The sequence below is a fragment of the Phyllobates terribilis genome, unplaced genomic scaffold (genome assembly GCF_046119375.1).
Source record: "Phyllobates terribilis strain yellow unplaced genomic scaffold, ASM4611937v1 Scaffold_4__5_contigs__length_816908805, whole genome shotgun sequence".
NCBI classification, from domain to species: Eukaryota; Metazoa; Chordata; class Amphibia; order Anura; family Dendrobatidae; genus Phyllobates; species Phyllobates terribilis.
In genome coordinates, this window is record NW_027362764.1 from 650161629 (window position 1) to 650187473 (window position 25845).

The following is a 25845-nucleotide window of genomic DNA, read 5'->3' on the forward strand; positions in this document are numbered from 1 at the left end:
ATCACGTATGTCAGCCGGAAGCTGAGGCCCACTGAAAGGAACCCGGAGAATTACAGCTCCTTCAAGCTAGAATTCTTGGCAGTGGTGTGCGCCATCACAGAACGGTTTAAACATTACCTGGCCTCCGCAAAGTTCACCGTGTACATGGACAACAATCCGTTGACACACCTGGACAATGCAAGACTAGGTGCCCTAGAACAGCGGTGGATGGCCCGGCTATCAAATTATGACTTCACAATCAAATACCGGGCAGGCAGGACCAACGCCAATGCAGATGCCCTATCAAGAATGCCCCACCAACCTGAAGGAGAAGAAGACTCGGAAGAGCTGGAGGAAGTAGAGCTCCCTGCGTTCCACCGGTATGGGGCCACTCAGTATTCTCACCGGGTAAGAGACAAAGACCTAACCACCGTCATGTTCAACCCCCTTACCCCACCACGGCTGGGCTGAAAAGCAAGATAGTGACCCTGCAGTTCGCCTGGTGAAAGACCTGTTAACCCAGGCAGACGCTAGCCCTGGCCCGGACGCTCCAGAGGAAGCCAAGCAGTTATGGAAGGAGAAAAGCAGGCTATTCCTCTACGAGGGTAAGCTGTGCAGAAGGCTTGTCAACCACCGGACGCACAAGCTGACCTGGCAGGTAGTGGTCCCAAGGCGAGATGCAGCAATGGTCCTGGAGGCCTACCATGACAGAGCGGGACACTTCGGGTGGAAGAAACTGGAGTTCCTACTGAGAGAGCAGTTCTACTGGATCGGTATGAGAGGGGCCATAGAGAAGTGGAGCAGGGACTGCGGCCCATGCCACCTCAGAAGGAAGGACCGTACCAGCCAGAAGACACCCTTGAGGCCCATCGTCACCAGGCAGCCTCTTGAGCTAGTAGCTCTAGACCATGTGAAGTTGGCTTCAAGCCGGTCCTGCTACATCTATGCCCTCACGATTGTGGACCATTACTCACGGTTCTCGGTGGTGGTCCCGGTTAAAGACTTGACGGCCCAAACGGCGGCCAGAGCCTTCCAACAACACTTCTGCCGTCCACACGGGTATGCGGAACAGGTCTTGACAGATCAAGGTCCAGCGTTTGAGGCGGAAGTCTTCCAGGAGTTCTGCAACCTCTACGGCTGTAGAAAGATTCGGACAACGCCTTACCACCCGCAAACCAACGGGCTGTGTGAGAAAATGAATAATATCGTCATTGATCTCCTCAAGACGTTGCCCCTGGAAGAACGCAGCCTGTGGCCGGAGAAGCTGCCAGACCTGATAGACTTGTACAACCATATCCCGGTGAATGCTACCAACTGCACCCCGGCTTACCTGATGCGAGCAAGACCAGTTAAGCTGCCTATGGACCTGGAGATGGGAGTCCTGACACCCGAAGAAACCTCCCCAGATGCGGACTGGGATATGGAACGGCGGCTACAGTACAAGAAGGTACAGGAGAGGAGCCTGGCTCAAGCGAGAGAAAAGCAAGAGAGGCTCTTCAACCAACACGCCCCTGCTGGTCCCCTGGAACCTGGTGAGCAGGTCCTGAAGTGGAAGAGAAGGCTTCACAAGCTAGATGACCAGTGGGAGAGCGATCCGTACACAGTACTGCCATCCAACCACAACAACCCGAAGGTATGTGTGATTGCCAAGGATGGAGGAGAAACCACTACCACCGTCTCCAGAGACCACCTAAAACGGTGCCCCGAGCAACTACAGAGTCCAAGTGAAGATCAAGATGACCTTGAACCCGCAGAGGACAAGGAAGAAATGATCAGCACAGTTCTCGGAGAGTTCCCCCGGACTTGGACTCGGATAAATGATGCGATAGTGGTACCCGTCCTAGACTTCCTTCAGCCTACCCAGCAGGAGCCTACAGAAGAACAAGCAGCCCCGGAGGCAGAAGAACCCATGCCAGCAGCCCAGGAGAGTCAACCCTCTGCTGACAGTGAGCCTACCATGCCTGCGGTAAACCAAAGAACAAGCAGACAGCTGCCTGCCCTGCCTGTAAACCCAGCTAGTAGCTGTACCCTTAATATTAGTGGGGAAAGCCAGGTTAGACCACCACCAGACAGTGGGTTACGGAGGTCAACCCGGAGCACTAGGGGTCAAATACCAGCTCGCTGGAAGATCTAAATGCTCAGTGTATATATTTAATGTTTTATGTTTGTACCCTGGTTATTAATAATGTTTTTCCAGTTTCCCTAGATACAATGGACTGACAGGTTATGGACGGTGAATAACCGGAACTACCATGTAGATAGTTGCACCTGGTGCCCTCTTTCGAAGATGACCACGGAAAAAAAATCTGTCCGGCGTGGCCCTCTTGTGGTCCAAAGTAGGTAGCTCAGCCTTGCCGCCACGCCCAAGGCCAGGAACTTGGGGTTTATAGGGACAAGTCTCCACACTGTGGAAAACTTCACCTTGTTGGGTGATATGGACACCCGGTCACGGAAGCGCCATGACCTTAAGGACAAAATGTACTTGTATATATGTTATATTATTGTTTATACCCTGTATTTGTGTTTCCTGTTTAGTCCCAAAGTACTAAATTTTACTAGGGGGGAATGTGTCACCCCAGGCCTGGATGCCACAAATATTAAAGGCTGTGTCTGAGAGCAGGAGGGAGGTTCCCTGGTCAGGGACAATTAGCATACAGCACCTCCTGTCCCAGGCCAGTAGGGGGAGCTGGCTGCCCCTATAAAAGCTGGAACTGAGGGCTGGGTTAGAGAGAACTGGACGACCTAGCTCAGGACTGAGACTAGTGCCAGAGAAGGAGGGACAGTTCAGCTGTAGCCGAGGAGTCCGTGAGGCAGAGGAGAAGCTGCGAGCCAGGGACAGAGGCGACGAGAGGCGGTCCTGGCTGAGAGAACTACACTACCGGACATTGGGGTCCGAGGCTGTCAGGGTTGCAAGCCAAGCAGCAGAGACACAACCCGCGAGGGATTTCAGGTCCCTTGGCCTAAGAAGCCTGGAGGCTCTGCCACACAGAGGGACCAGAACAGCACGGAGAAGCAAAAGGTACCTAAGGCCCGAGTAGCAAGCCATACAGGCGAAGTACACGGCCAGCTCAGGGACGGGGGCTATTACACCACGAAAAGGGGGATAGTCAGCAAGGGCAGAGAGAGAACGGTAGGCCTTCACACTCACCCTGATCAGTGGGGCTCGCCCGAATGCTCTCAGACACCCAGGCCCATTCCTACCCGGTACTCCTGTCGGGTCATTAGTAACACCTACAATAAAGACCCTGGAATGTTTGAAGTGGATTCTGAACTCTTATTATTGCGGCCTGCACTATCACCCCCAGCATTCATATACACTGCCCTGAGGCTACAGTCTTCCCGTGGGGAGTTATCCTATCCCTGTGCTGCACACTAACATCAGCCTCAGCGGTCTGCCTTTCAGCGGCGGTCATCCCTGACCGCAATCCACGGGTGGAGTAGTCAGACATTCATAACTCTACAAATAGACTGCCACAGCATTTGGTCTGAGCCACGGGATCGGGTTGCTACTACTACCCCCATCATCGCACTAAAGTCCGGTTCCGGGTGCCCCACGGCCCAGGGGGCGAGTCAGCTTTGGCGTAGTCGGCAGGATTGTGACCAACCCGCCAAAAACGGGTATTGCGTGCCTGAAAAAGACTGTATACGTACCTTAAAAAGAGGTTTCCCGCCATCCGGAGCCGTTTTCCGCCATCTTCAGCCGTTTCCCGCCATCCTCAGCCGTTTTCCCGCCATCGGGCGCCATCTTCGGGACGCCACGCGGGAAGAAGAGGGGCTTGGACGTCCAAACCGCGCGAGACCTGAAGCCCCGCCCTATGCACCGACGCTGCGCAAGGTCCTGGAAGGAGAGAAAGCGACGCTGACGTCACCAGGAAACGACGCAAGGTCCTCGCCCGGAGCAGCACCAGCGGAGCCGCGGCCTACGGAAGAGGATCAACGGAAGGTAGGCCGCGGTTAACTAGGGGGGAGGAAGATGTCGGAAGCGGAGATCCCCTCTACCACCAACGTGGCTGCAGCAGCGGTGATGCCGTTCTCCATGCCCTACATCCCCGGAGCGGCCTGGCTGCCCCAATACTCAGGGGAATCCCATACATTAACTGACTTTAAGGAAAGACGGCACAGTTTATTTAAAGTTTATCCCCTGACAGAAGAACAGAAAGTGAGCATTCTGACGGGGCAGCTAACCGGTGCAGCCCAGCGGGAAGTGAAATCATGGTCAGATGAGGAGAAAAGGACTGTAAAGGACATTCTGACCCGGCTGCGGGGTACATTTGACACCCGTACCTCAGCAGAGATCAAAATGCGGTTCTATGGCTGTAAGCAGCGAGCCCAAGATAGTACATACATACCAGGATAACTCTGAGGGGGCCATACCTACCAGGATAAGGATTAGGGGTGCCATGCATACCAGGATAGGGATTAGGGGTTCCATGCATACCAGGATAGGGATCAGGGGTGCCATGCATACCAGGATAGGGATCAGGGGTGCCATACATACCAGGAGAGGGATGAGCGGTGCCATGCATACCAGGACAGGGATGAGGGGTGCCATGCATACCAGGAGAGGGATGAGGGGTGCCATGTATACCAGGATAGGGATGAGAGGTGCCATGCATTCCAGGATGGAGGGATGCCAGGCATACCAGGATGGGGCTGGGGACCACGTATAAAAGGAAGGGGGGGGGGGCATATATAACAGGATAGGGGATATTGTCAGAATTGGGGGATATTACCCCAATACCAGTGTCAGCAGAAGATCCCCTCCCCCTTAAAAGTGCATCATGAACACATTTTTTGCTTAATTTTTTTTTATTTTCCTCCTCTAAAACCTAGGTGCGTCTTATGGTCCGGTGCATCTTATTGTCCGAAAAATACGGTACCTATAATTTTCCAATTCATGAGAGCTCACCAGCCGCAACAAGGTGTACCTTTCTTTGATAGGACCCTAAATGTAATATTTATCAAACATGTCACTCCCTTTTGCTTGTATGTTATGCAGTCATAGCAGCTTGCACCTGTTCACTCTTGATTTTTTCTGTTTGGAGGTTGCCCCATTCTAAGTCTCTACCATGCTCCTCCTGCTGTAGCCACTACATAGCCATGCCAGTCTTACATCTTCTAGCTGCCCACTATGGTCTATAGTGGTGGACAATACTACTGTTGTTGGGAAACATTCATTTATGTTTGTGTAAGAACCAGCTCTCAAAATAGAGCATTTTTTTTAAAAGGTGTGGTGACAACAAGCCTTAACTTTTTTACTTTCGAAGCAGTACTCTTGTTTAGTCTCCAGAAAAAAAGGGATAATTTTTGAAAGGCTTGCTAAAAAGCCTTTGTAACTGCCTAATCATTTAGTGATTAGCAAACTAATTGCAGATCCCAAAGAAAGGGAAAATGTCTGACTCCTGGTTAAGAAGCCATAACTTCTTTACATTCAAAACAGTGCCACTGTTTTGTCTCCAGATATAAGTAGATCATTTTTGGACAGCTTAATAAAAAGCCTTTGTAATTGTCTTATCATTTTATGATTAGCAAACCAGTTGCAGACCCCCAAAAAGGGATAATTACTTTTTCACATTCAAAACAGTACACCTGTTTTGTCTCCCAAATGAAAGGGATAATTTTTGGACAGCTCACAAAACAGCCAACAGCTCTTCACTTAGCAAAATACAAAGTTCTTTATATTTCCTAAAACGAGATAATTGTTGCACCCAGCCAATTGAAAATGCCTAACTTCTTTTATTTGCACCACCTATTTATTAATAGTAATATTAATGCTTGAATCTTCCCCCCTTCCCACCAAAGGAATAATTTTTAGACCATTTATACAATTTCGGTACCTTAAAAATCCTGATACTGCAGTGTGTTAAATATGCTGTTTTTTTACCTCTGGTTACCATCCGTTTTCGAGTAGCCAGATCGATGAAATAATTTGGACATTAAAAAGGTTGCCGGTGGGACTCTCTCTTTTTTACTGTTAGTCCTGTGTGATGTTTTTACTGGATTTTGAATAAATGGAATTTTCTAAATACATTTTTCCTTTGGTGCTAGATTTCTCCACTTTTTTATTAAAGGCTGTGTTTGCATTACAAAGCTGAAAACATGTTCAAACATGACATGATATGACTCACAGTGGTATAAACATGTTTTCCAGGCAATTAGAGGCTTTTTAGTTGTGATTCATACAATTTTTTCCACCATGAATCAAAATTTTTGGGAAAATTTAGTGGAGCTGACGAATTAAAATTTCAGATGGTTCGCTTATCTCAGTCCCCATACAAAAACCTCATGTATCAGACATCAAAGCAAACTGAGAACCACAGTGACTTACATTTAAAGTTGCGAGAGGCTCATAATAAACTTTGTTGGCTTCCTGTTTTGTATAGTCACGCCTGCATTTCTTAAAGGAGAGAGGGCATTGTAGGTACCGGAAGTTGTATTCAACCTTATGAATAACAAAAAAAATGTAAATAAAAGTTGCTCATTATAATATCTAAATCTCTGCTGCATACATTTACATTTATCCATGCACTGATTCAAATATTTGGTTTCTGCTGAGAGTGCAGGAAATGTTTCACCTTGCAATCATATTTAGTTCACACCTGATTGTTAAGGTACCGTCACACTTAGCGACGCTACAGAAATCCCGACAATGCTACGACCTGGCAGGGATCATTGCTGCGTCGCTGTGTGGTCGCTGGTGAGATGTCAAACAGTTAGATCTTCCCAGCGACGCAGCAACGATACGGCGACCCGTAGCGACCTGTATAACGATGCAACGCAAATGCATGCCTATGTGTCTCAGTTCTGAGTCGCCAACGAGTTCGTTGTTAAGGTGTCAAACACACCGATGCATGCTACCCAGCGGGACCTCAGCAATCAAAAAATGGTCCAGGCCATTTCAACACGACCAGCGATCTCACAGCAGGGGCCTGGTCGCTGCTACGTATCAAACGTAGCGAGATCGCTGCTGAGGTCGCGCTGCTGAGGTCGCTGTTGCGTCACAAAACTTGTGACTCAGCAGCGATCTCGCTTGCGATCTCGCTTAGTGTGACGGTGGCTTTACTCCAAAAACACTAGACTCTAATTTTTACCTTTAAATAATCTGATAATCAAAGAGTCACATAATTTTCCCACTCTTCCCACTATTGGATCATTTTCCTTATTTAAAAAGTCTAACATTTTGGACTCATTTGTTTTACTTAGTTCTCTATCTACTTTGAGGACTTGTGTGAAAATGTGATGTAGTTTTAGGTAAAATTCATGCGGAAATATGAAAAATTCTAAAGGATTCACAAACTTTACTGCATCACTATAGATGGTTCTATGCACATAGTATGTCATTGTCACTACCACATGTCCTTTTTACACAGTATGATCCATTGCTAGTAACAGCGATTATTTTAAGCAAGTAAAAAGATTATTTCACATGAGGAACAAGAATTTTGTTTGTACATCAGGTAATTGGCAATCTGTTTATACAGCACGCTCATCTGGAAACAAGAGTTCTTAGGAACCCTTGTTCGTGATAATTGTGTAGTCTAACTGCACCTTAACATTGATTTCCAAAGTAAGTACACAAGCCTTCTCAGGTCTGAAAGATCTATTTAATAACATTGATGACGCTTGGCCATTAGAGTGATTATGTCCTCATTCATGATGGCCTGACATTTGTTTTAGACAGCCTAGGAGCAAACCTCAGAACCTTCATACACATTCACCTTTTCTCAGCTACATAATTTTTCATTGTGCTCAATATCATAGACAAAACAATAAATTATAGTGCCAGATGGTGACTGAATAAGATGTGTAACATTCACGGCAGATACCACCATAGCCTCATATATCCCACATATTTTTAATGTGATTCTTTGGGTTTCTTTGTTGTATTTTCCATGTTACCAGGGAGAATAACGCTGGTTCTGTGTGTTACATATCAAAGTTTCTTTTAGTAATATATATAAATATTTACAGTACTTTGCAAAAGTTTTTTGCAGGTGTGGAAAAAATGCTGCAAAGTAAGCATGCTTTCAAAAATTGAAGTGTAGTATTTTTTTATTTTTGTGAATTAACAAAATGTAAAAGTGTATAAAAAAAAAGCTAAATTAAAATATTTGGTGTGATCGCACTATACCTTCAAACTCAGCATCTCCTCTTCTAGGTACACTTGCACACAGTTTTAGATGAACTCAGCAAGTTCCAAACATTTTGGAGAACAAACCACGGATCTTCTGTGGATGTAGGCTTGCACAAGTCTTCCTGACTCTTTATGTAATACCATATAAACTCTATGGTGTTGAGATCTGGGCTCTGTGGGGGTCACAGCATCACTTTCTGGACTCCTTTTTCTGCTTTACTCTAAACATAATTCTTACTGACATTATCTCTATGTTTGGAGCTGTCCTGCTATACAATAAATTTGGATCCAATCAGACACCTCCCTGATCATATTGCATGGTGGACAAATATCTGCTTGTATTTCTCACCATAGAGGACACCTTTAATCTTGACCCAATTCCCAGCTCCATTTGATGAAATGTAGCCTCAAACTAGAAGGTAATCTCCACCATGCTTCACTGATGTCCAGCTACCTTCTGTTACAGCTAAATATTTCACATTTCGACTCATCAGTCCAGAGCACCTGCTTCCCAATTCTTATGTTTTTCTACGTAGTTGGGTTACTTGGCCATGTTTCCATGTCGAAGGTATAGTTTGTATTCTTCAATGAAGACCACTTTTGGCCAGACTTCTTTGAACAGTACATGGGTGTAGCTTGTTCCAGCCAGTTCTGAGATGTTGGACATCTTCCTATTTCAAGGGATAGTAAGTATTATGTTCCTTTTTATTTGCTGCACTAATTTTCCTTGTTCAACCAATGCATCTATGGTTTCAATGTTGGCTATCCATTGTGTAATAACATCAGAAATGCATCTAATTGGATCAAAATGTATATTGAAGCAGGACATTGACTCCCTGACAAGGTCATTAACCCCTTTCTGACATTGTACATAATAATATGTCCCTATGCCCTGGACCTTATGGACCAGCTATGTATTATTATGCATGGGCGATCACGCCCGCATACAGGCTGTGCGTGCGTGATTGCTGCCGGGTGTCAGCTAATTCTGACAGCTGACACCCGACACTCAGTGCCACGAGCGGTGCCCCTCTGCTCTTGGATCGGAGACCCCATTCATAATGACATCTGGGTCACCAGGCACCAGCAAGTTACTTTGATTATGCGCAGTGCATGATTGAAGTAACTTGTGTTTGCAACACTGACAGGATATAATGTATAGCAGTGATCCTGCACTGCTATACATTATAACTGCGATCAGACTGCAGAAAGTGAAAGTCCCATAGTGGGACTAAGTAAAAATATTTTTTTTAAATAAAATAAAAAAAATATATGTATTGTAGGAGTTTTACTCGCTGGGGTGCGACGGGAGGAAAACAGGAGGCATGTTTCTTTAAAAGTTCATGTGGGTTTATTGCTTCATAAACCCAGAAGCAAAACAGAAAAGCAAATGGCCTTGAGAACAGGCAAACAAAGTAAATGTCCTTAGCAGGTCTCTGCTCACTCAGGCCTGTGTGGCACACAAGCTGGGGTAGCATCCAGTGTCCTGGTCTGAAGACAAACACACACAGGAGGCCTTCTCCCTCCAAGCACACAGACCATGTGCCAAACAGCAGCCTCCATTACATAGGCTGGTAACCACACCTAGAGGTGAGGTATGTGAGTAGCTGGATCCGCCCATCTCTCCTAGCAACCTGTAACCCGCTCCCAGGGGAAACAATTAGTCCTCTTAGTGCATGCCTACACTAGAGAAAAATACACCCGGCTACATCACAGAGAAACTAAAAATATGTTCCAGCTTCTTAGATTGCAAAAAAATACTTTATTGGATAAAAAGGATTTCCATAGGGATAGGGGGCATAGCTTACGCATTTCAAACGCAGTCCTTCATTCTTTATCAAAACTATGTACAATGTAAATTCAATTGCTTATATACACAAGGTCCACCAATGCACAATAAGTGACGTGATCACATCTAAATAATTAATTGATTAGAGACACTCACCATTAAAAATAGCACAAATATGCAGGTAAAATTAAAAAACATTATGCATGTGAACAAGAAAAGTGCGGCATTAGTAATGGAACATTAATTCACGCCGCATATTTAAACCCTCCGAATGACATGTGTCAAGATTCAGCATCCAAAAAGCTTCTCTGTTTTCCAGGCTTTTTCTTGTGTTTACACCTCTAGGATTTGATGTAGTTTTCTCATTCCCAACAGAAAACTACATCAAATCCTAGAGGACGTGAATTAATGTTCTATTACTAATGCCGCACTTTTATTGTTCACGTGCATAATGTTTTTTAATTTTACCTGCATATTTGTATATTTGTGCTGTTTTTAATGGTGGGTGTCTCTAATCAATTAATTATTCACATCTGATCACATCACTAATTGTTTATTGGTGGACTCTGTATATATAAGCAATTGAATTTACATTGTACATACAGTAGCTTTGATAAAGAATGCAGGACTGCGTTTGAAACGTGTAAGCTATGCCCCCTATCCCCACGGAAATACTTTTTATCCAATAAAGTATTTTTTTGCAATCTAAGAAGCCAGAACAAATTTTTAGTTTTTCCATTGCTGCAAGTGGTCCGCTGGGTTCCGTGCTTCAGAACTCCAAGGAGTGTGGTGAGCTGGTTTCTTTCTGTTTGCTATATCACAGAGACCTGCCATCTCTGTGATACATACCTCCCACCGACTACACGACAATTGGCCATCCTAAAACATATATATATATATATATATATATATATATATATATATATATATATATATATATATATACAGTACAGACCAAAAGTTTGGAAACATCTTCTCATTTAAAGATTTTTTTGTATTTTCATGACTATGAAAATTGTACATTCACACTGAAGGCATCAAAACTATGAATTAACACATGTGGAATTATATACTTAACAAAAAAATGTGAAACAACTGAAAATATGTCTTATATTCTAGGTTCTTCAAAGTAGCCACCTTTTGCTTTAATGACTGCTTTGCACACTCTTGGCATTCTCTTGATGAGCTTCAAGAGGTAGTCATCAGAAATGGTTTTCAGTTCACAGGTGTGCCCTGTCAGGTTTAATAAGTGGGATTTCTTGCCTTATAAATAGGGTTGGGACCATCAGTTGTGTTGTGCAGAAGTCAGATGGATACACAGCTGATAGTCCTACTGAATAGATTGTTAGAATTTGTATTATGTCAAGAAAAAAGCAGCTAAGTAAAAAAAAACGAGTGGCCATCATTACTTTAAGAAATGAAGGTCAGTCAGTCCGAAAACTTGGGAAAACTTTGAAAGTATCCCCAAGTGCAGTTGCAAAAACCATCAAGCGCTACAAAGAAACTGGCTCACATGAGGACCGCCGCAGGAAAAGAAGACCAAGAGTCACCTCTGCTTCTGAGGATAAGTTTATCCGAGTCACCAGCCTCAGAAATCGCAGGTTAACAGCAGCTCAGATTAGAGACCAGGTCAATGCCACACAGAGTTCAAGCAGCAGACACATCTCTACAACAACTGTTAAGAGGAGACTTTGTGCAGCAGGCCTTCATGGTAAAATAGCTGCTAGGAAATCACTGCTAAGGACAGGCAACAAGCAGAAGAGACTTGTCTGGGCTAAAGAACACAAGGAATGGACATTAGACCAGTGGAAATCTGTGCTTTGGTCTGATGAGTCCAAATTTGAGATCTTTGGTTCCAACCACCGTGTCTTTGTGCGACGCAGAAAAGGTGAATGGATGGACTCTACCAGGGCCGGCTCCAGGTTTTTCTGGGCCCCGGGCGAAAGAGTCTCAGTGGGCCCTTTTAACACATACACGATTCATGATGCACAGATACGGCGGAGAAATATATATATATATATATATATATATTTATTTATTACACATGGCCCAGCCTGCCCCCTCATCCTTCACATACGCAGACATATGCGCGCGCACACACGGTACGCAGACATATGCGCGCGCACACACGGTACGCAGACATATGCGTGCGCACACACGGTACGCAGACACACGCACGCACACACGGTACGCAGACACACGCGTGCGCACACACGGTACGCAGACATATGCGTGCGCACACACGGTACGCAGACATATGCGTGCGCACACACGGTACGCAGACATATGCGTGCGCACACACGGTACGCAGACATATGCGTGCGCACACACGGTACGCAGACATATGCGTGCACACACGGTACGCAGACATATGTACACATACAGACATACACATAGATAAAACAGACAAATATATATACACAGTCATATACACTGACATTCACATACATGCACTCACACAGACCCATTACTAATATTTTTAATATGGGGATTGGGGAAGCCTCACTCACCTGTCCCCGGTCCAGTGTCCTGTCCAACAGCTCCTCGGGTATGGGGCGTGTCACAGACTTCATGGCCCTGGAACATCAGAGGGGCCCACTTGCGGTCGGGTCCGGGCCCCTCCCGCCCATCTGTGCAGGACCTCCGCTCCGACGGTGTTTGATTGCCGGCACTTCCCCCAGACATGGCTGCGCGCTGTGCGACTGTGTCTGCTAGTAATGACGCGGCAGGAGCGACACACAAGCACAATTAAAGGTGCAGTGCCGTCGACCCTGCCGTGTCATTACTAGCAGACACAGCCGGACAGCGCGCGGCCAGGTCTGGGGGAAGTGCCGGCAATCAAGCAGCGCCTGCGTCCCTGAACAGGTGCCGAGGAAGCGGCCAGGGCCCCGACAGTGAGTGGGCGGGTGGGTGTGTGGGCCCGGCCCCGACAGTGAGTGGGCGGGTGGGTGTGTGGGCCCGGCCCCGACAGTGAGTGGGCGGGTGGGTGTGTGGGCCCGGCCCCGACAGTGAGTGGGCGGGTGGGTGTGTGGGCCCGGCCCCGACAGTGAGTGGGCGGGTGGGTGTGTGGGCCCGGCCCCGACAGTGAGTGGGCGGGTGGGTGTGTGGGCCCGGCCCCGACAGTGAGTGGGCGGGTGGGTGTGTGGGCCCGGCCCCGACAGTGAGTGGGCGGGTGGGTGTGTGGGCCCGGCCCCGACAGTGAGTGGGCGGGTGGGTGTGTGGGCCCGGCCCCGACAGTGAGTGGGCGGGTGGGTGTGTGGGCCCGGCCCCGACAGTGAGTGGGCGGGTGGGTGTGTGGGCCCGGCCCCGACAGTGAGTGGGCGGGTGGGTGTGTGGGCCCGGCCCCAACAGTGAGTGGGCGGGTGGGTGTGTGAGCCGGGCCCCGACAGTGAGTGGGCGGGCGGGTGTGTGGGCCCGGCCCCGACAGTGAGTGGGCGGGTGGGTGTGTGGGCCCGGCCCCGACAGTGAGTGGGCGGGTGGGTGTGTGGGCCTGGGCCCCGACAGTGAGTGGGCGGCTGGGCCCCTCTGATTTTCCAGGGCCCCGGCACTTGCCCGGGTACGCCGGGTGCTGACGCCGGCCCTGGACTCTACATGCCTGGTTCCCACCGTGAAGCATGGAGGAGGAGGTGTTATGGTGTGGGGGTGCTTTGCTGGTGACACAGTTGGGGATTTATTCAAAATTGAAGGCATACTAAACCAGCATGGCTACCACAGCATCTTGCAGCGGCATGCTATTCCATCCGGTTTGCGTTTAGTTGGACCATCATTTATTTTTCTACAGGACAATGACCCCAAACACACCTCCAGGCTGTGTAAGGGCTATCTGACCAAGTAGGAGAGTGATAGGGTGCTACGCCAGATGATCTGGCCTCCACAGTCACCAGACCTGAACCCAATCAAGATGGTTTGGGGTGAGCTGGACCGCAGAGTGAAGGCAAAAGGGCCAACAAGTGCTAAGCATCTCTGGGAACTCCTTCAAGATTGTCGGAAGACCATTTCCAGTGACTACCTCTTGAAGCTCATCAAGAGAATGCCAAGAGTGTGCAAAGCAGTCATCAAAGCAAAAGGTGGCTACTTTGAAGAACCTAGAATATAAGACAAATTTTCAGTTGTTTCACACTTTCTTGTTAAGTATATAATTCCACATGTGTTAATTCATAGTTTTGATGCCTTCAGTGTGAATGTACAATTTTCATAGTCATGAAAATACAGAAAAATCTTTAAATGAGAAGGTGTGTCCAAACTTTTGGTCTGTACTGTATATATATACAGTGCTGGCCAAAAGTATTGGCACCCCTGCAATTCTGTCAGATAATACTCAGTTTCTTCCTGAAAATGATTGCAATCACAAATTCTTTGGTCTTATTCTCTTCATTTAATTTGCTTGCAAGGAAAAAACGCAAAAGAGAATGAAGCAAAAATCAAATCATTGATCATTTCACACAAAACTCCAAAAAAGGGCCGGACAAAAGTATTGGCACCTTCAGCCTAATACTTGGTTGCACAAACTTTAGCCAAAATAACTGCGAACAACCGCTTCCGGTAACCATCAATGAGTTTCTTACAATGCTCTCCTGGAATTGTAGACCATTCTTCTTTGTCAAACTGCTCCAGGTCCCTGATATTTGAAGGGTGCCTTCTCCAAACTGCCATTTTGAGATCTCTCCACAGGTGTTCTATGGGATTCAGGTCTGGACTCATTGCTGGCCACCTTAGAAGTCTCCAGTGCTTTCTCTAAAACCATTTTATAGTGCTTTTGGAAGTGTGTTTTGGGTCATTGTCCTGCTGGAAGACCCATGACCTCTGAGGGAGACCCAGCTTTCTCACACTGGGCCGTACATTATGCTGCAAAATTTGTTGGTAGTCTTCAGACTTCATAATCCCATGCACACGGTCAAGCAGTCCAGTGCCAGAGGCAGCAAAGCAACCCCAAAACATCAGGGAACCTCCACCATGTTTGACTGTAGGGACCGTGTTCTTTTCTTTGAATGCCTCTTTTTTTTCCTGTACACTCTATGTTGATGCTTTTTCCCAAAAAGCTCTACTTTTGTCTCATCTGACCAGAGAACATTCTTCCAAAACGTTTTAGGCTTTCTCAGGTAAGTTTTGGCAAACTCCAGCCTGGCTTTTTTTATGTCTCGGGGTAAGAAGTGGGGTCTTCCTGGGTATCCTACCATACAGTCCCTTTTCATTCAGATGCCAACGGATAGTACGGGTTGACACTGTTGTACCCTCGGACTGCAGGGCAGCTTGAACTTGTTTGGATGTTAATCGAGGTTCTTTATCCACCATCCGCACAATCTTGCGTTGAAATCTCTCGTCAATTTTTCTTTTCCGTCCACATCTACGGAGGTTAGCCACAGTGCCATGGGCTTTAAACTTCTTGATGACACTGCGCACGGAAGACACAGGAACATTCAGGTCTTTGGAGATGGACTTGTAGCCTTGAGATTGCTCATGCTTCCTCACAATTTGGTTTCTCAAGTCCTCAGATGGTTCTTTGGTCTTCTTTCTTTTCTCCATGCTCAATGTGGTACACACAAGGACACAGGACAGAGGTTGAGTCAACTTTAATCCATGTTAACTGGCTGCAAGTGTGATTTAGTTATTGCCAACACCTGTTAGGTGCCACAGGCAAGTTACAGGTGCTGTTAATTACACGAATTAGAGAAGCATCACATGATTTTTCAAAGGGTGCCAATACTTTTGTCCACCCCCTTTTTTAGGTTTGGTGTGGAATTATATCCAATTTGGCTTTAGGACAATTCTTTTTGTGTTTTTTCATTGAAGACAAATTAAATGAAGATAATAAGACCAAAGAATTTGTGATTGCAATCATTTTTAGGAAGAAACTGAGTATTATCTGACAGAATTGCAGGAGTGCCAATACTTTTGACCAGAACTGTATATATACTGTATATATATATATAGTACCAATAAATAAATATTATTGTGAAAAAAAAAAACAATAAAAGTACACATATTTGGTATCGCCGCGTCCGGAATGACCTGAATCCACTAGTTAACCCCTATAGTGAACACGGTAAAAAAAAAAAAAAAAAAAAGCAAAAAACGGTGCTTTATCATCATACTGCCTAACAAAAAGTGGAATAAAAAGCGATCAAAACGACGAAGGTAAATAAAAATGGTACTACTGAAAATGTCTCGCAAAAAACATGCCACCATACACCTCCATCAGCCAAAATATAAAAAAGTTATAGCTTTCAGAGTAAAGCAATAAAAAAAAAATATTTTTTCTATAAAATAGTGTTTATTGTGTAAAAGAACCAAAACATAAAAAAAAACAATATAAATGTGGTACCGCTGTAAACATACTGAACCAAAGAATAAAGTTGCCTTATCCATTTTACCACATGCGGAACAGCATAAACCCCCCCCCCCAAAGAAAATCCTGAATTGTTGGTTTTTGTTTATTCTGCCTCCCAAAAATCAGAATAGAAAGGAAACAAAAAATGTCACGTGCCCAAAAATTTTTCCGCTGAGGAAGCGCATTAAAACCACGTGTTAATAGGTCTGCCATGTATAGCAATGGTAATCCGGATCTGCTGTGTTCATGATGCGGAAATTTCTGCTCCAGATTACCATTGTGGTAAAAACCGCAGCATTACCATTTATTGCGCGATTCTGTGGCGAATTCGCACCCATTGAGGTCCACTGAATAGCAGCAAACCCGCAAGTAGAAAATCTATACCTGCAGATTTGCTAGGTTTCAATGTAACACAATGGGGGAAAAATTGCACCGGAAACGTGCTGCGGGTGGTATCCGGGTCGGGAGAGTAGACTGCTACTCCTCTCATCCGACCGCAGTTCCCGCTGATAACAGCGGGAGCGACGTAGATGGGAGGAGCAGCAGTCTGCTTTTCCCAGCCCACGTACCTGCAGTAAAAAAAAAAAAAAGTAAAACTGAGAAAATAAATCTTTATACTCATCTATCTGGTGGCCCCCGGTGTCCTCCTGGTCCCCGGCGATGTTCTCTCCCCGGCGGCCAGTGGTACACTGCAGGGCGCGGTCTTGCGCCCCGCAGTGTACCAAGCTGCCGGGACCTGCTGTGACGTCATTGATCGCTGATGCAGGCAATCAGCTGAGGGTCACGTGACCATCAGCTGATTGCTGATGCCGGCAATCAGCTGATCGGACTTGTGACCGATCAGCTGATGCTCACCTGACCCTGGGAACATTCACAATAATGTTCCCAGGGTGGTTAGCTCACCGGGGCTGATCAGCTGATCTTCAGCTGATCAATCCCAGTGACCTCCTGCAGCCTGTATACTGATAGGGGGTGAGTTCTGATGTCACAGCTGTAGAAGTGACCCAGATCATCATGGGACACGCGTTGGCGGTACTTGGACTACGTTGTTGACGGCGGACATGTGAGGAATATGGTTGTTTGTTATTTTATGTTTTTTTTTCAGGAGATTGAGGGCAATAATTTTTTTTTTTTAAACGTGTGTTTTGTTATTTCATTACAATACTTTATTCTGGCCATGTTTTTATTGAAAAAGCGGCGACTATTTTACCTCACGGTTAGTAATGAGGGCCTCCATTACTAACCTGGGCTTGTATTGGCGGCTGACGTGAACCCCAACCCCATTACCCCACTCGCCACAGCTACAGGGCAGTGGGAAGAGCAAGGCTAAGCACCAGATTTGGCGCAACTTACGGATGCGCCATTTCTGTAACTGCTGAGGGGTGATATTAATAGCTGCAGAGGGGGCTAGTATCCAAGGCTCCTTCCCTGGCTATTAATATCATCCCGCAGCTGTCTAGTTTAGCCTTTGCTGGTTAGATTTTATAGGGGGATTTTATAGGGGGACCTCACGTCAATTTTTTTCTGGGGTCCCCCTGCAATCTAGCCAGTAAAGGCTAAACAAACAGCTGTGGGCTGATATTAATAGCCAGGGAACATTGATGGCTAATGGCCCCTTCCCCGGTTACTAATATCAGCCCCCAACAGTTGGCTTTCCCTCTGCTAGTTATAAAAATGATGCGGGAGCCCACGCCATTTTTTTTTTCTTGGCTCTGTGCCCATCATTCAGACGTAGCAGCGCTTTGGACGCATATTTTTTGCTGCATCCAAAACGTTGCATTCTATTGAACACAGGTAAATTCACATGTGTTCACTGAACCATGTGGATTTATCGCATTCTATACTTTCTAGTGGTCAAATTTCTGTTGCGGAGCCTAGCAACTCCACAAGACAATTTGACATGCTGCAGTCCTGAAAGACGCGCCGCATGTCAGTGTCCACAGGTGATTCGCAGTCTCTGATGCACACAAAGTGGACATGGGATTTCTAGAGATCCTATCCACTATGCTGTAACATCTGGATGCTGCGGGTTTGAAGCTGTATAAATACACAGCGTCAAACCTGCATCGGCTCCAGACCGTGGCCACGTACTTAAACTCACCCGCAGCATGTCAATTTCTGTAGCAGACACGCTAGTCTCCGCTGCAGATTTGGACCGATTGAAGTGTTATTATATGCGGTGGATTCACATGTACCGACAACAAAAGTGCGGTATTAGAACATCGCATTTTGGACGCAACAAAAATACGTTGTGTCCAAAGCGCTGCTGAGTGCTGTTAGTGGGGACATGGCGGCTAACGAAGAAGCTGTGAGATGTTAATTATGGCCAGGGAAAATGTTTGCAAATGGCACCTTCCCAGGCTAAAGATAACAGCTCACAGAAGACGCATAAATTACATGAATAGAAATGCTAATGAAGTTTGGGCGAATGGGAATAGCTAACACCTAGCTCTTTTGTACTGTGATGACAAGGTGTCAATCAGACCTTTTTATGACCAAATTTAAAGTAAAGTAAAGAGTTAAATAAACACACAGACACAGAGCAAAAACTTTATTTGAAATACAACAAACACATTCAGACACAATCATTTAAATGAACCAATATATTCACTCCACTTCTATGGTAATCCAAGGGTTTAAGCAATGTCCAAATAACTTTATTTAGCTCCAAAAAGCATTCATTGATGTACAAAAACGCTTCAAAAACGTGTCAAAAACGCATGTAATATCCGCATGCGTTTTTTCTGCCAAGGAGAAGCAAAGAAGCTCAGGAAATTTCTGCTTAAAATTCGCATCGTGCGCACATAGCCTGACAGCTGCCAAACATAAAAACCTGAGATAAATCTGGTATCGCTGTAATCACATCGACCCGAGGAATAAAGTCGTCTAATCTCTTACACCGCATGGGGAACAGCGTAAAAAATAAATAAAATCAATTCTTCACCTGCTGCTGATTTGTTCATTCTGCCTCCCAAGATCACAGTATGGCTTGGCTCACATCTATTCTGTGCTCTGCACTGAGCGCTTACACCAGTGTTTTTGTGTAAATCTCTGAAATACATGATTCAGACAGAACCCCCTGCGGAAGTCTCCCTGTAATGAGGCACCATGGATGCCTTCTGGCTTGTGATCCCATGGTTTCCGTCTTATTAGGTGTGCATAAAAGTGCCGTTGGCCACAGTTTTGTGAACCTCTGAAAAAAAGGACACCGCTAAACAGAGGCCAAACGGAGTCCAGAGTAACTCTGCTGCCTCATTGTAGTGAATTAATCCATCGGGATAGGGTGAAGGTTGTGTTAGGGTTAGAGTTGTGTTAGGGTTAGGGTTGTGTTACAGTTGTGGTTGAGTTGGGGTTAGGTTGTATTCAGGTTAGGGTTGTGTTTGGGTTTGGGTTGTGTTCGGGTTGGGGTTGGAATTTTTTCAAAAGTAGAAAAAAAAAATGATGATATGGCGACTAGTGTTGAGTGCAAGTGCTCGCTACTTGAGTTTGCATCGAGTGCTTGGGTATGCACCGAGTATCGCGGGTGCTCAAGTGACATGCTCGAGTGCTCGAGTAACGAGTCCAATGTTAGTCTATGGGAAACTCAAGCATTTTTCCAGCGGCTCCCCCCGGCGGTCTGCAAAGGGCCTTAAAATTGCCCAAATCGATGGGAACAGTGCTCAAATGACATGGAAACAACATGGGGAAGACCCCTGGAATCATTTCTGACTCCCAGGTCAATGCTGTCAACAATATTATCAGAAGTATTACGCCACTTTTACGACCTCACAATAAAACAACCAAAATGGATTTTCCTGGGAAATATGTTAAGGAACATCCTTTCCAGAGTAATGACTTGTATATGAGGCAAAATAAATAACCAAAAACAAAAATGCTCCTTCACACCTTGGGTTATGTTCACACGTAGAGTTTTTTATGTGTTTTTATACTTTTCCATTGCATTCAACGATGAAAAATGTATTCACCAGGAAATGTCATTTTAACATTTTACTGCCTTATCTGGCCATGTGGTGGTTGACACATCATCAGACACATCCTGTTTCATTTATGATGGAGGGACTCTGAAAGTCACAAAGCCTATTTTTATAGGGCCATCAGGCGGCCCTTACTATTCTTAAAGGGCCTTAGGTCGACCCTCGCTATTGTTAGAGAGCCATCAGCTGGCTATGCTTTGTTGTTCCCATTATTAACGAGTGGGTCTCCTAAACTGTTATTGCATATGCAGTGACTGCAAGGGCTGCCAAAAATTTAGACGCAACCCAATACCCTTTTGAAGAGACATAGAGGAGGGTAAAAAAATGTTAGTGGTAATGCCCATGCTGTGACAGCAAGGGCTGAAGAGGAGGAGGAGGTGCAGGAGCTGTAGAATGTGGGGGCAACCCTGATTGACCCAGGGCCTGCAATCCTCGGAGTCGGGAGGATGTGTTCCATCCCAAGGTCCGACTGGGTCCCGGCTTCCACTATATTAACCCAGTGTGCCATCAGCGAGGTGTACCATCCCTGCCCACAAGCACTTGTCCACGTGTTCGTGGTTAGGTGGACTTTCCCAGTAACTGTGTTGCTGAGGGCACATAAAATGTTGTGGGACACATGCTCGTGTAATGCGGGGACGGCACACCAGGAGAAATAGTAGGGGCTGGGGACCGAGTACCGAGAGACGGCTGCCGCCATTAGGTTGTGTAAGGCTTCCGTTTCCACGAGCCTAAAAGGCAACATTTTGAGCGCAAGCATTCGCGAGATGTGTGAATTTAGTAGTGTGGCCTGTGGGGTGTTGGCTGTGTATTTGCGCTTGCGTTCCAAGGGCTGGGGTAGGGACAACTGAACGCTGCGCTGGGACAAGGACGTGTACATGTTGCTAATGGTGCTAGTTGAGAGTGTTCAACGACATATGCAGGACGGAAGGCATCTTGGCATGCGCCATGGACAGGGGATTGGTGTGCACGCACAACAGTGGAATAAGCAGTGGTATCACCCGCAGACACTGTTGCTGGACCCTGGGGTTCGGCCCATTAGTCGGGTACTTTGCTGCCAAGTGCCTGATCATGCTGGTGGTGGTCGGGCTGCTAGTTTTGCTACCCCTGCTGATGCTGGTCTGGCAGGTGGTGCAAATGGCCTTTTTGGATTATCTGCAGAGTCTTTAAAAAATAACCAGACTCAGAAAGACCTAACAGTTGTACTGGCAACTTCTGTCGTGTTGGCGTTACGAGGAAAGCTTTCCCGCTTTGTGTCTGCTGCCACCATACTAATTTTTCCTGCCTGTTGTGGTGCTACGCCTACCTCCCCCTGTGTGCTTCTGTCCTGCTCTGTATGTCCCCCTGCCAGGTTGGATCAGTTACTATATCAACCACCACCTCCTCTTCCATTTTCGCACTCTGGTCCTCCTCCTGACTTTCTGGCAACTGTGTCTCATCAGCAACATCATCCACCTCTTGCAACAGTAATTGCACTTTCCCACCATTGCCTTCATGTGATTGTGGCTGCTCCAATATTTGGGCATCGCTACACGTGTTCTCCTCTTGACTCGGTTGAAGCTGACCGGACGAGAGGCCCGAATTTACAAATGGAAAAGTGAACAGCTTTTCTGAGTGTCCACGTGTGGGATCAGTTGTCTCCAGGCACTCGGCATGGTGGAAGGAAGGAGGATTAGGGTAAGGAATATGCGGTCCAGAATCATGGCTACTGAGACTTGACCATGTGGAAGACAGGGTGGTGGTGGCAAAGTGACTGGAAGCATTATCTGCTATCCAACCAACAACCTTTTGACACTGCTCTGTGTTCAATAGTGATGTTCTGCGGTCCCCTAGTAATTGGGACAGGAAGGTCGAACGACAAGATGTGGGTGTTTGTTGTGGCACAATTTCAGCTTGCCCACGACCACGTCCTTGGCCTCTGCATGCATCATCACCATCACGTCCATTTCCCCGTCCCTTGCCACACACCTTGCCCATTTTAAATGGAAGACAATATTTTCTACATTCACGAGAAATGGCTGATTTTGGAGCGCAGTTATATGTGATACATCTGACAGAGAACCACGATTTTAAATAGCAGGTCTGTAATTTACTAATATTATTCTAAACAGAGACCTAGTGTGAATAGCTTGACCGACCCACCGCAACAAAATGAAAATGGAAGAAATGGCTGATTTGGGAACACTCTTAGTGGTGATATGTCTGACAGAGAACCACGGTATTAAATAGCAGGCCTGCAATTTACTAATATTATTCTACACAGAGACCTAGTGTGAATAGCTTGTCCAACACACTGCAGCGAAATGAAAATGGAAGAAATGGCTGATTTTGAAACACTCTTATAGGTGATATGTCAGACGGTTTTAAATAGTAGGCATATAATTTACTAATACTATTCTTCACAGACACTTAGTGTGAATAACTTGACCGACACACTGCAACAGAATGGAAATGAAAGAAAAGTCTGATTTTGGAACAGTCTTATAGGTGATATATCTGACAGAGAACCATGGTTTTAAATAGCAGGCCTGCAATTTACTAATATTATTCAACACAGAGACCTAGTGTGAATAGCTAGACCGACAAACTGCAACGAAATGGAAGACAGAAATGACTGATTTTGGAATGCTGTTATATATATGATACGTCTGACAGAGATCCACGGTTTTAAATAGCAGGCTTGTAATTCACTAATACTATTCTTCTTAGACTCCTAGTGTAAATATCTTGACCGACACACTGCAACTGAATGAAAATGGAAGAAATGTCTAATTTTGGAACAGTCTTATAGGTAATATCTCTGACAGAGAACCACGGTTTTAAATAGCAGGCTTGTAATTTACTAATACTATTCTTCACAGACACCTAGTGTGAATAGCTTGACCAACACACTGCAACAGAATGGAAAAGGAGGCCAATATTTTCCACGTTCAGTTCAAATTTCTGGATTTTTATCTCTGAAATATGGAACAGATCTGGTTTTATTGTTCAGTGAGAACAAGCAAATGGAGCAGAAAAATGGTGTACTCTGGGTTGCTTTTTAAACAAATAACCAGGATTACGATAAAAAAAAAAATTTGCCCTGGCCCCTGATATCTGGGGCTATGTCTACAAATATCTGTAATTATTACAGCAGCAGCAGACAGGATGTTCAATGGACCCTCTTGTGCTGTATCATACACTGCAGTCTGCCATATACACTGCTGGCCTGCCTAACACTGATTATATGCAGCTGGATTAGTCCTCAGAAGGACTGTTAGTTCAGTTGGACCTACATTTATGTTGTGGAATACCTATACTAACTATAAACAAGCAAATCTCTCCCTGATGCAGCAGCACCTCTCCCTACTCTGCCTGATTCCGAGGTACACTGTGACAAGCATAGTGGTGCCAAGTCTTATATAGACCTGATGATGCTGTGCGGCCAGCCAATCACTGTAATTCTCACAACCAACATGGCTACGGCATTACAGTGCGTGGCAGGCAATCCCTGAATGTTCATTGGCTTTCTAAAGAGCGCCAAACATGCAGGGAGGGGAACCGAGTTCCCGCCTGAGCAACTTGGAAATACTATCACTGTGCTGAGCTTGTCGAGCACAGTGATGCTTGTGTGAGTACCAAGCAGTGGCGAGCACGTTCGCTCATCACTAGTGTCTAACAACCATGAAACATGCGAGACGAGAACTTGAGCATGTCACTCGAGCACCCGCGATACTTGGTGCATACCTGAGTACCCGATGCGAACTCAAGTAGCGAGCACTTGCGCTCAAGACTAATGACAACTTACTCAATATGATGACCTAATGTTATCAAATTCTGTGTCGTACCTCTGGGTTCAAAATGTTCACTATACCCCTTGATAAAATCCTTGAGAGGTGTAGTTCCCAAAATGGGGAGTCTTCCACTGTTTAGGCACATCAGGGGCTCTCCAAACGCGACATGGCGTCCGCTCTCAATTCCAGACAATTTTGCGTTCAAAAAGTCACACAGTGCTCCTTCCCTTCTGAACCCTGCCGTGCATCCAAACAGTGTTTTTTTCCCACATATGGGATATCAGCGTACTCATGAGAAATTGCACAACAATTTTTTTGGGTCCATTTTCTCCTCTTACCTTTGTGAAAATAAAAAATTTGGGGCTAAAAGATCATTGTTATGGAAAAAGTTAGAGTTTTTTATTTTCACAGTTTCTACATTATAAACTTCTGTGAAGAACATTGAGGTTCAAGGTGCTCCCCACACATTTAGTTAAGTTCCTTGAGGGGTCTAGTTTCCAAAATGGTGTCACTTGTGGGGGATTTTCACTGTTTAGGCATATCAGGAGCTTCCCATACGCGACATAGTGTCCGCTAATTATTCAAGCAAATTTTACATTGAAAAAGTCAAATGGCGCTCCTTCCTTTCCGAGCCCCGCCATGCGCCCAAACAGTGGTTTTTCCCAACATATGGGGTATCCACGTGCTCAATAGAAATTGCATAACAAATTTTGGGGTCCATTTTTTCCTGTTACTTTTGAAAAAATAAAAAAAATGTAGTCTAATTAACATTTTTGTGAAAAATGTTAAATGTTTATTTTTTCCTTCCATATTCCAAAAATTCCTGTGAAGCACGTGAAGGGTTAATAAACTTCTAGAATGTGGTTTTGAGCACCTTGATGGGTGCAGTTCTTAGAATAGTTTCACTTTTGGGTATTTTCTGTCACATAGACCTCTCAAAGTGACTTCAAGCGTGATGTGGTCCCTAAAAAAATGGTTTTGTAAATTTTGTTGGAAAAATGAGAAATCGCTGGTCAACTTTTAACCCTTATAACTTTCTAAAAAAAAAAAAATTTTGTTTCGAAAATTGTGCTGATGTAAAGTAGACATGTGGGAAATGTTATTTATTAACTTTTTTGAGCGACATAACTCTCTGATTTAAGGGCATGAAAATATAAAGTTTGAAAATTGCAACATTTTCAAGATTTTCGCCAAATTTCCAATTTTTTCACAAACAAACACAAGTCAAATCGAATAAATTTTACCACTATCATGAAGTGCAATATGTCACGAAAAAACATTCTCAGAATCAGTGGGATCCGCTGAAGCGTTCTAGAGTTATTACCTCATAAAGTGACAGTGGTCAGGATTGTAAAAATTGGCCTGGTCATTAACGTGCAAACAACCTTTGAGGCTAAAGCGGTTAACAACTATTTTCAGCATCAAGAAGAAGTGATGATATGGCCACTGCAGAGCCCTGATCTCAACATCATCGAGTCTGTCTTGAAAAAAAGATAGAAGGATTTGTGAATGCTTACATCCACAGAAGATATGTGGTTAGTCCTCCAAGATGTTTGGAACAACTTCCCTGTTGAGTCTCTTCAAAAACTGTGTACAAGTATACCTAGAAGAATTGATGCTTTGATGCTATTTTTAAGGCAGAGGGTGGTCACATTACATATTGATTTGATTTAGATTGTTAATTCACTTTGCATTTTGTTCATTGATAAAAATTATTATGCAACACTACTATATGATCAAAGTCATGAATAAGGTGGATAATGCTGTATTTACCAAGAACTAATGCTATACAACAGAGTGCGGAATCTTTAGTCAATATTTTTTCAGCTAAGTGCCATAATGGACGTTGGATTAGAGATGAACACACATAC

The 25845-nt window shown here is 45.2% G+C and overlaps 1 protein-coding gene across 2 annotated transcripts in view; it reads right to left on the bottom strand.

The window, feature by feature from the left end:
• TRPA1 (transient receptor potential cation channel subfamily A member 1) overlaps nucleotides 1-25845 on the bottom strand; it is a 224650-nt gene that overhangs the window by 80415 nt on the left and 118390 nt on the right. For both annotated transcript variants that reach the window (XM_073679440.1, XM_073679439.1), the window contains exon 18: nucleotides 6308-6421. In XM_073679440.1, coding sequence (XP_073535541.1) covers nucleotides 6308-6421 — 114 coding nt within the window. The remainder of the gene's footprint in view (nucleotides 1-6307; nucleotides 6422-25845) is intronic.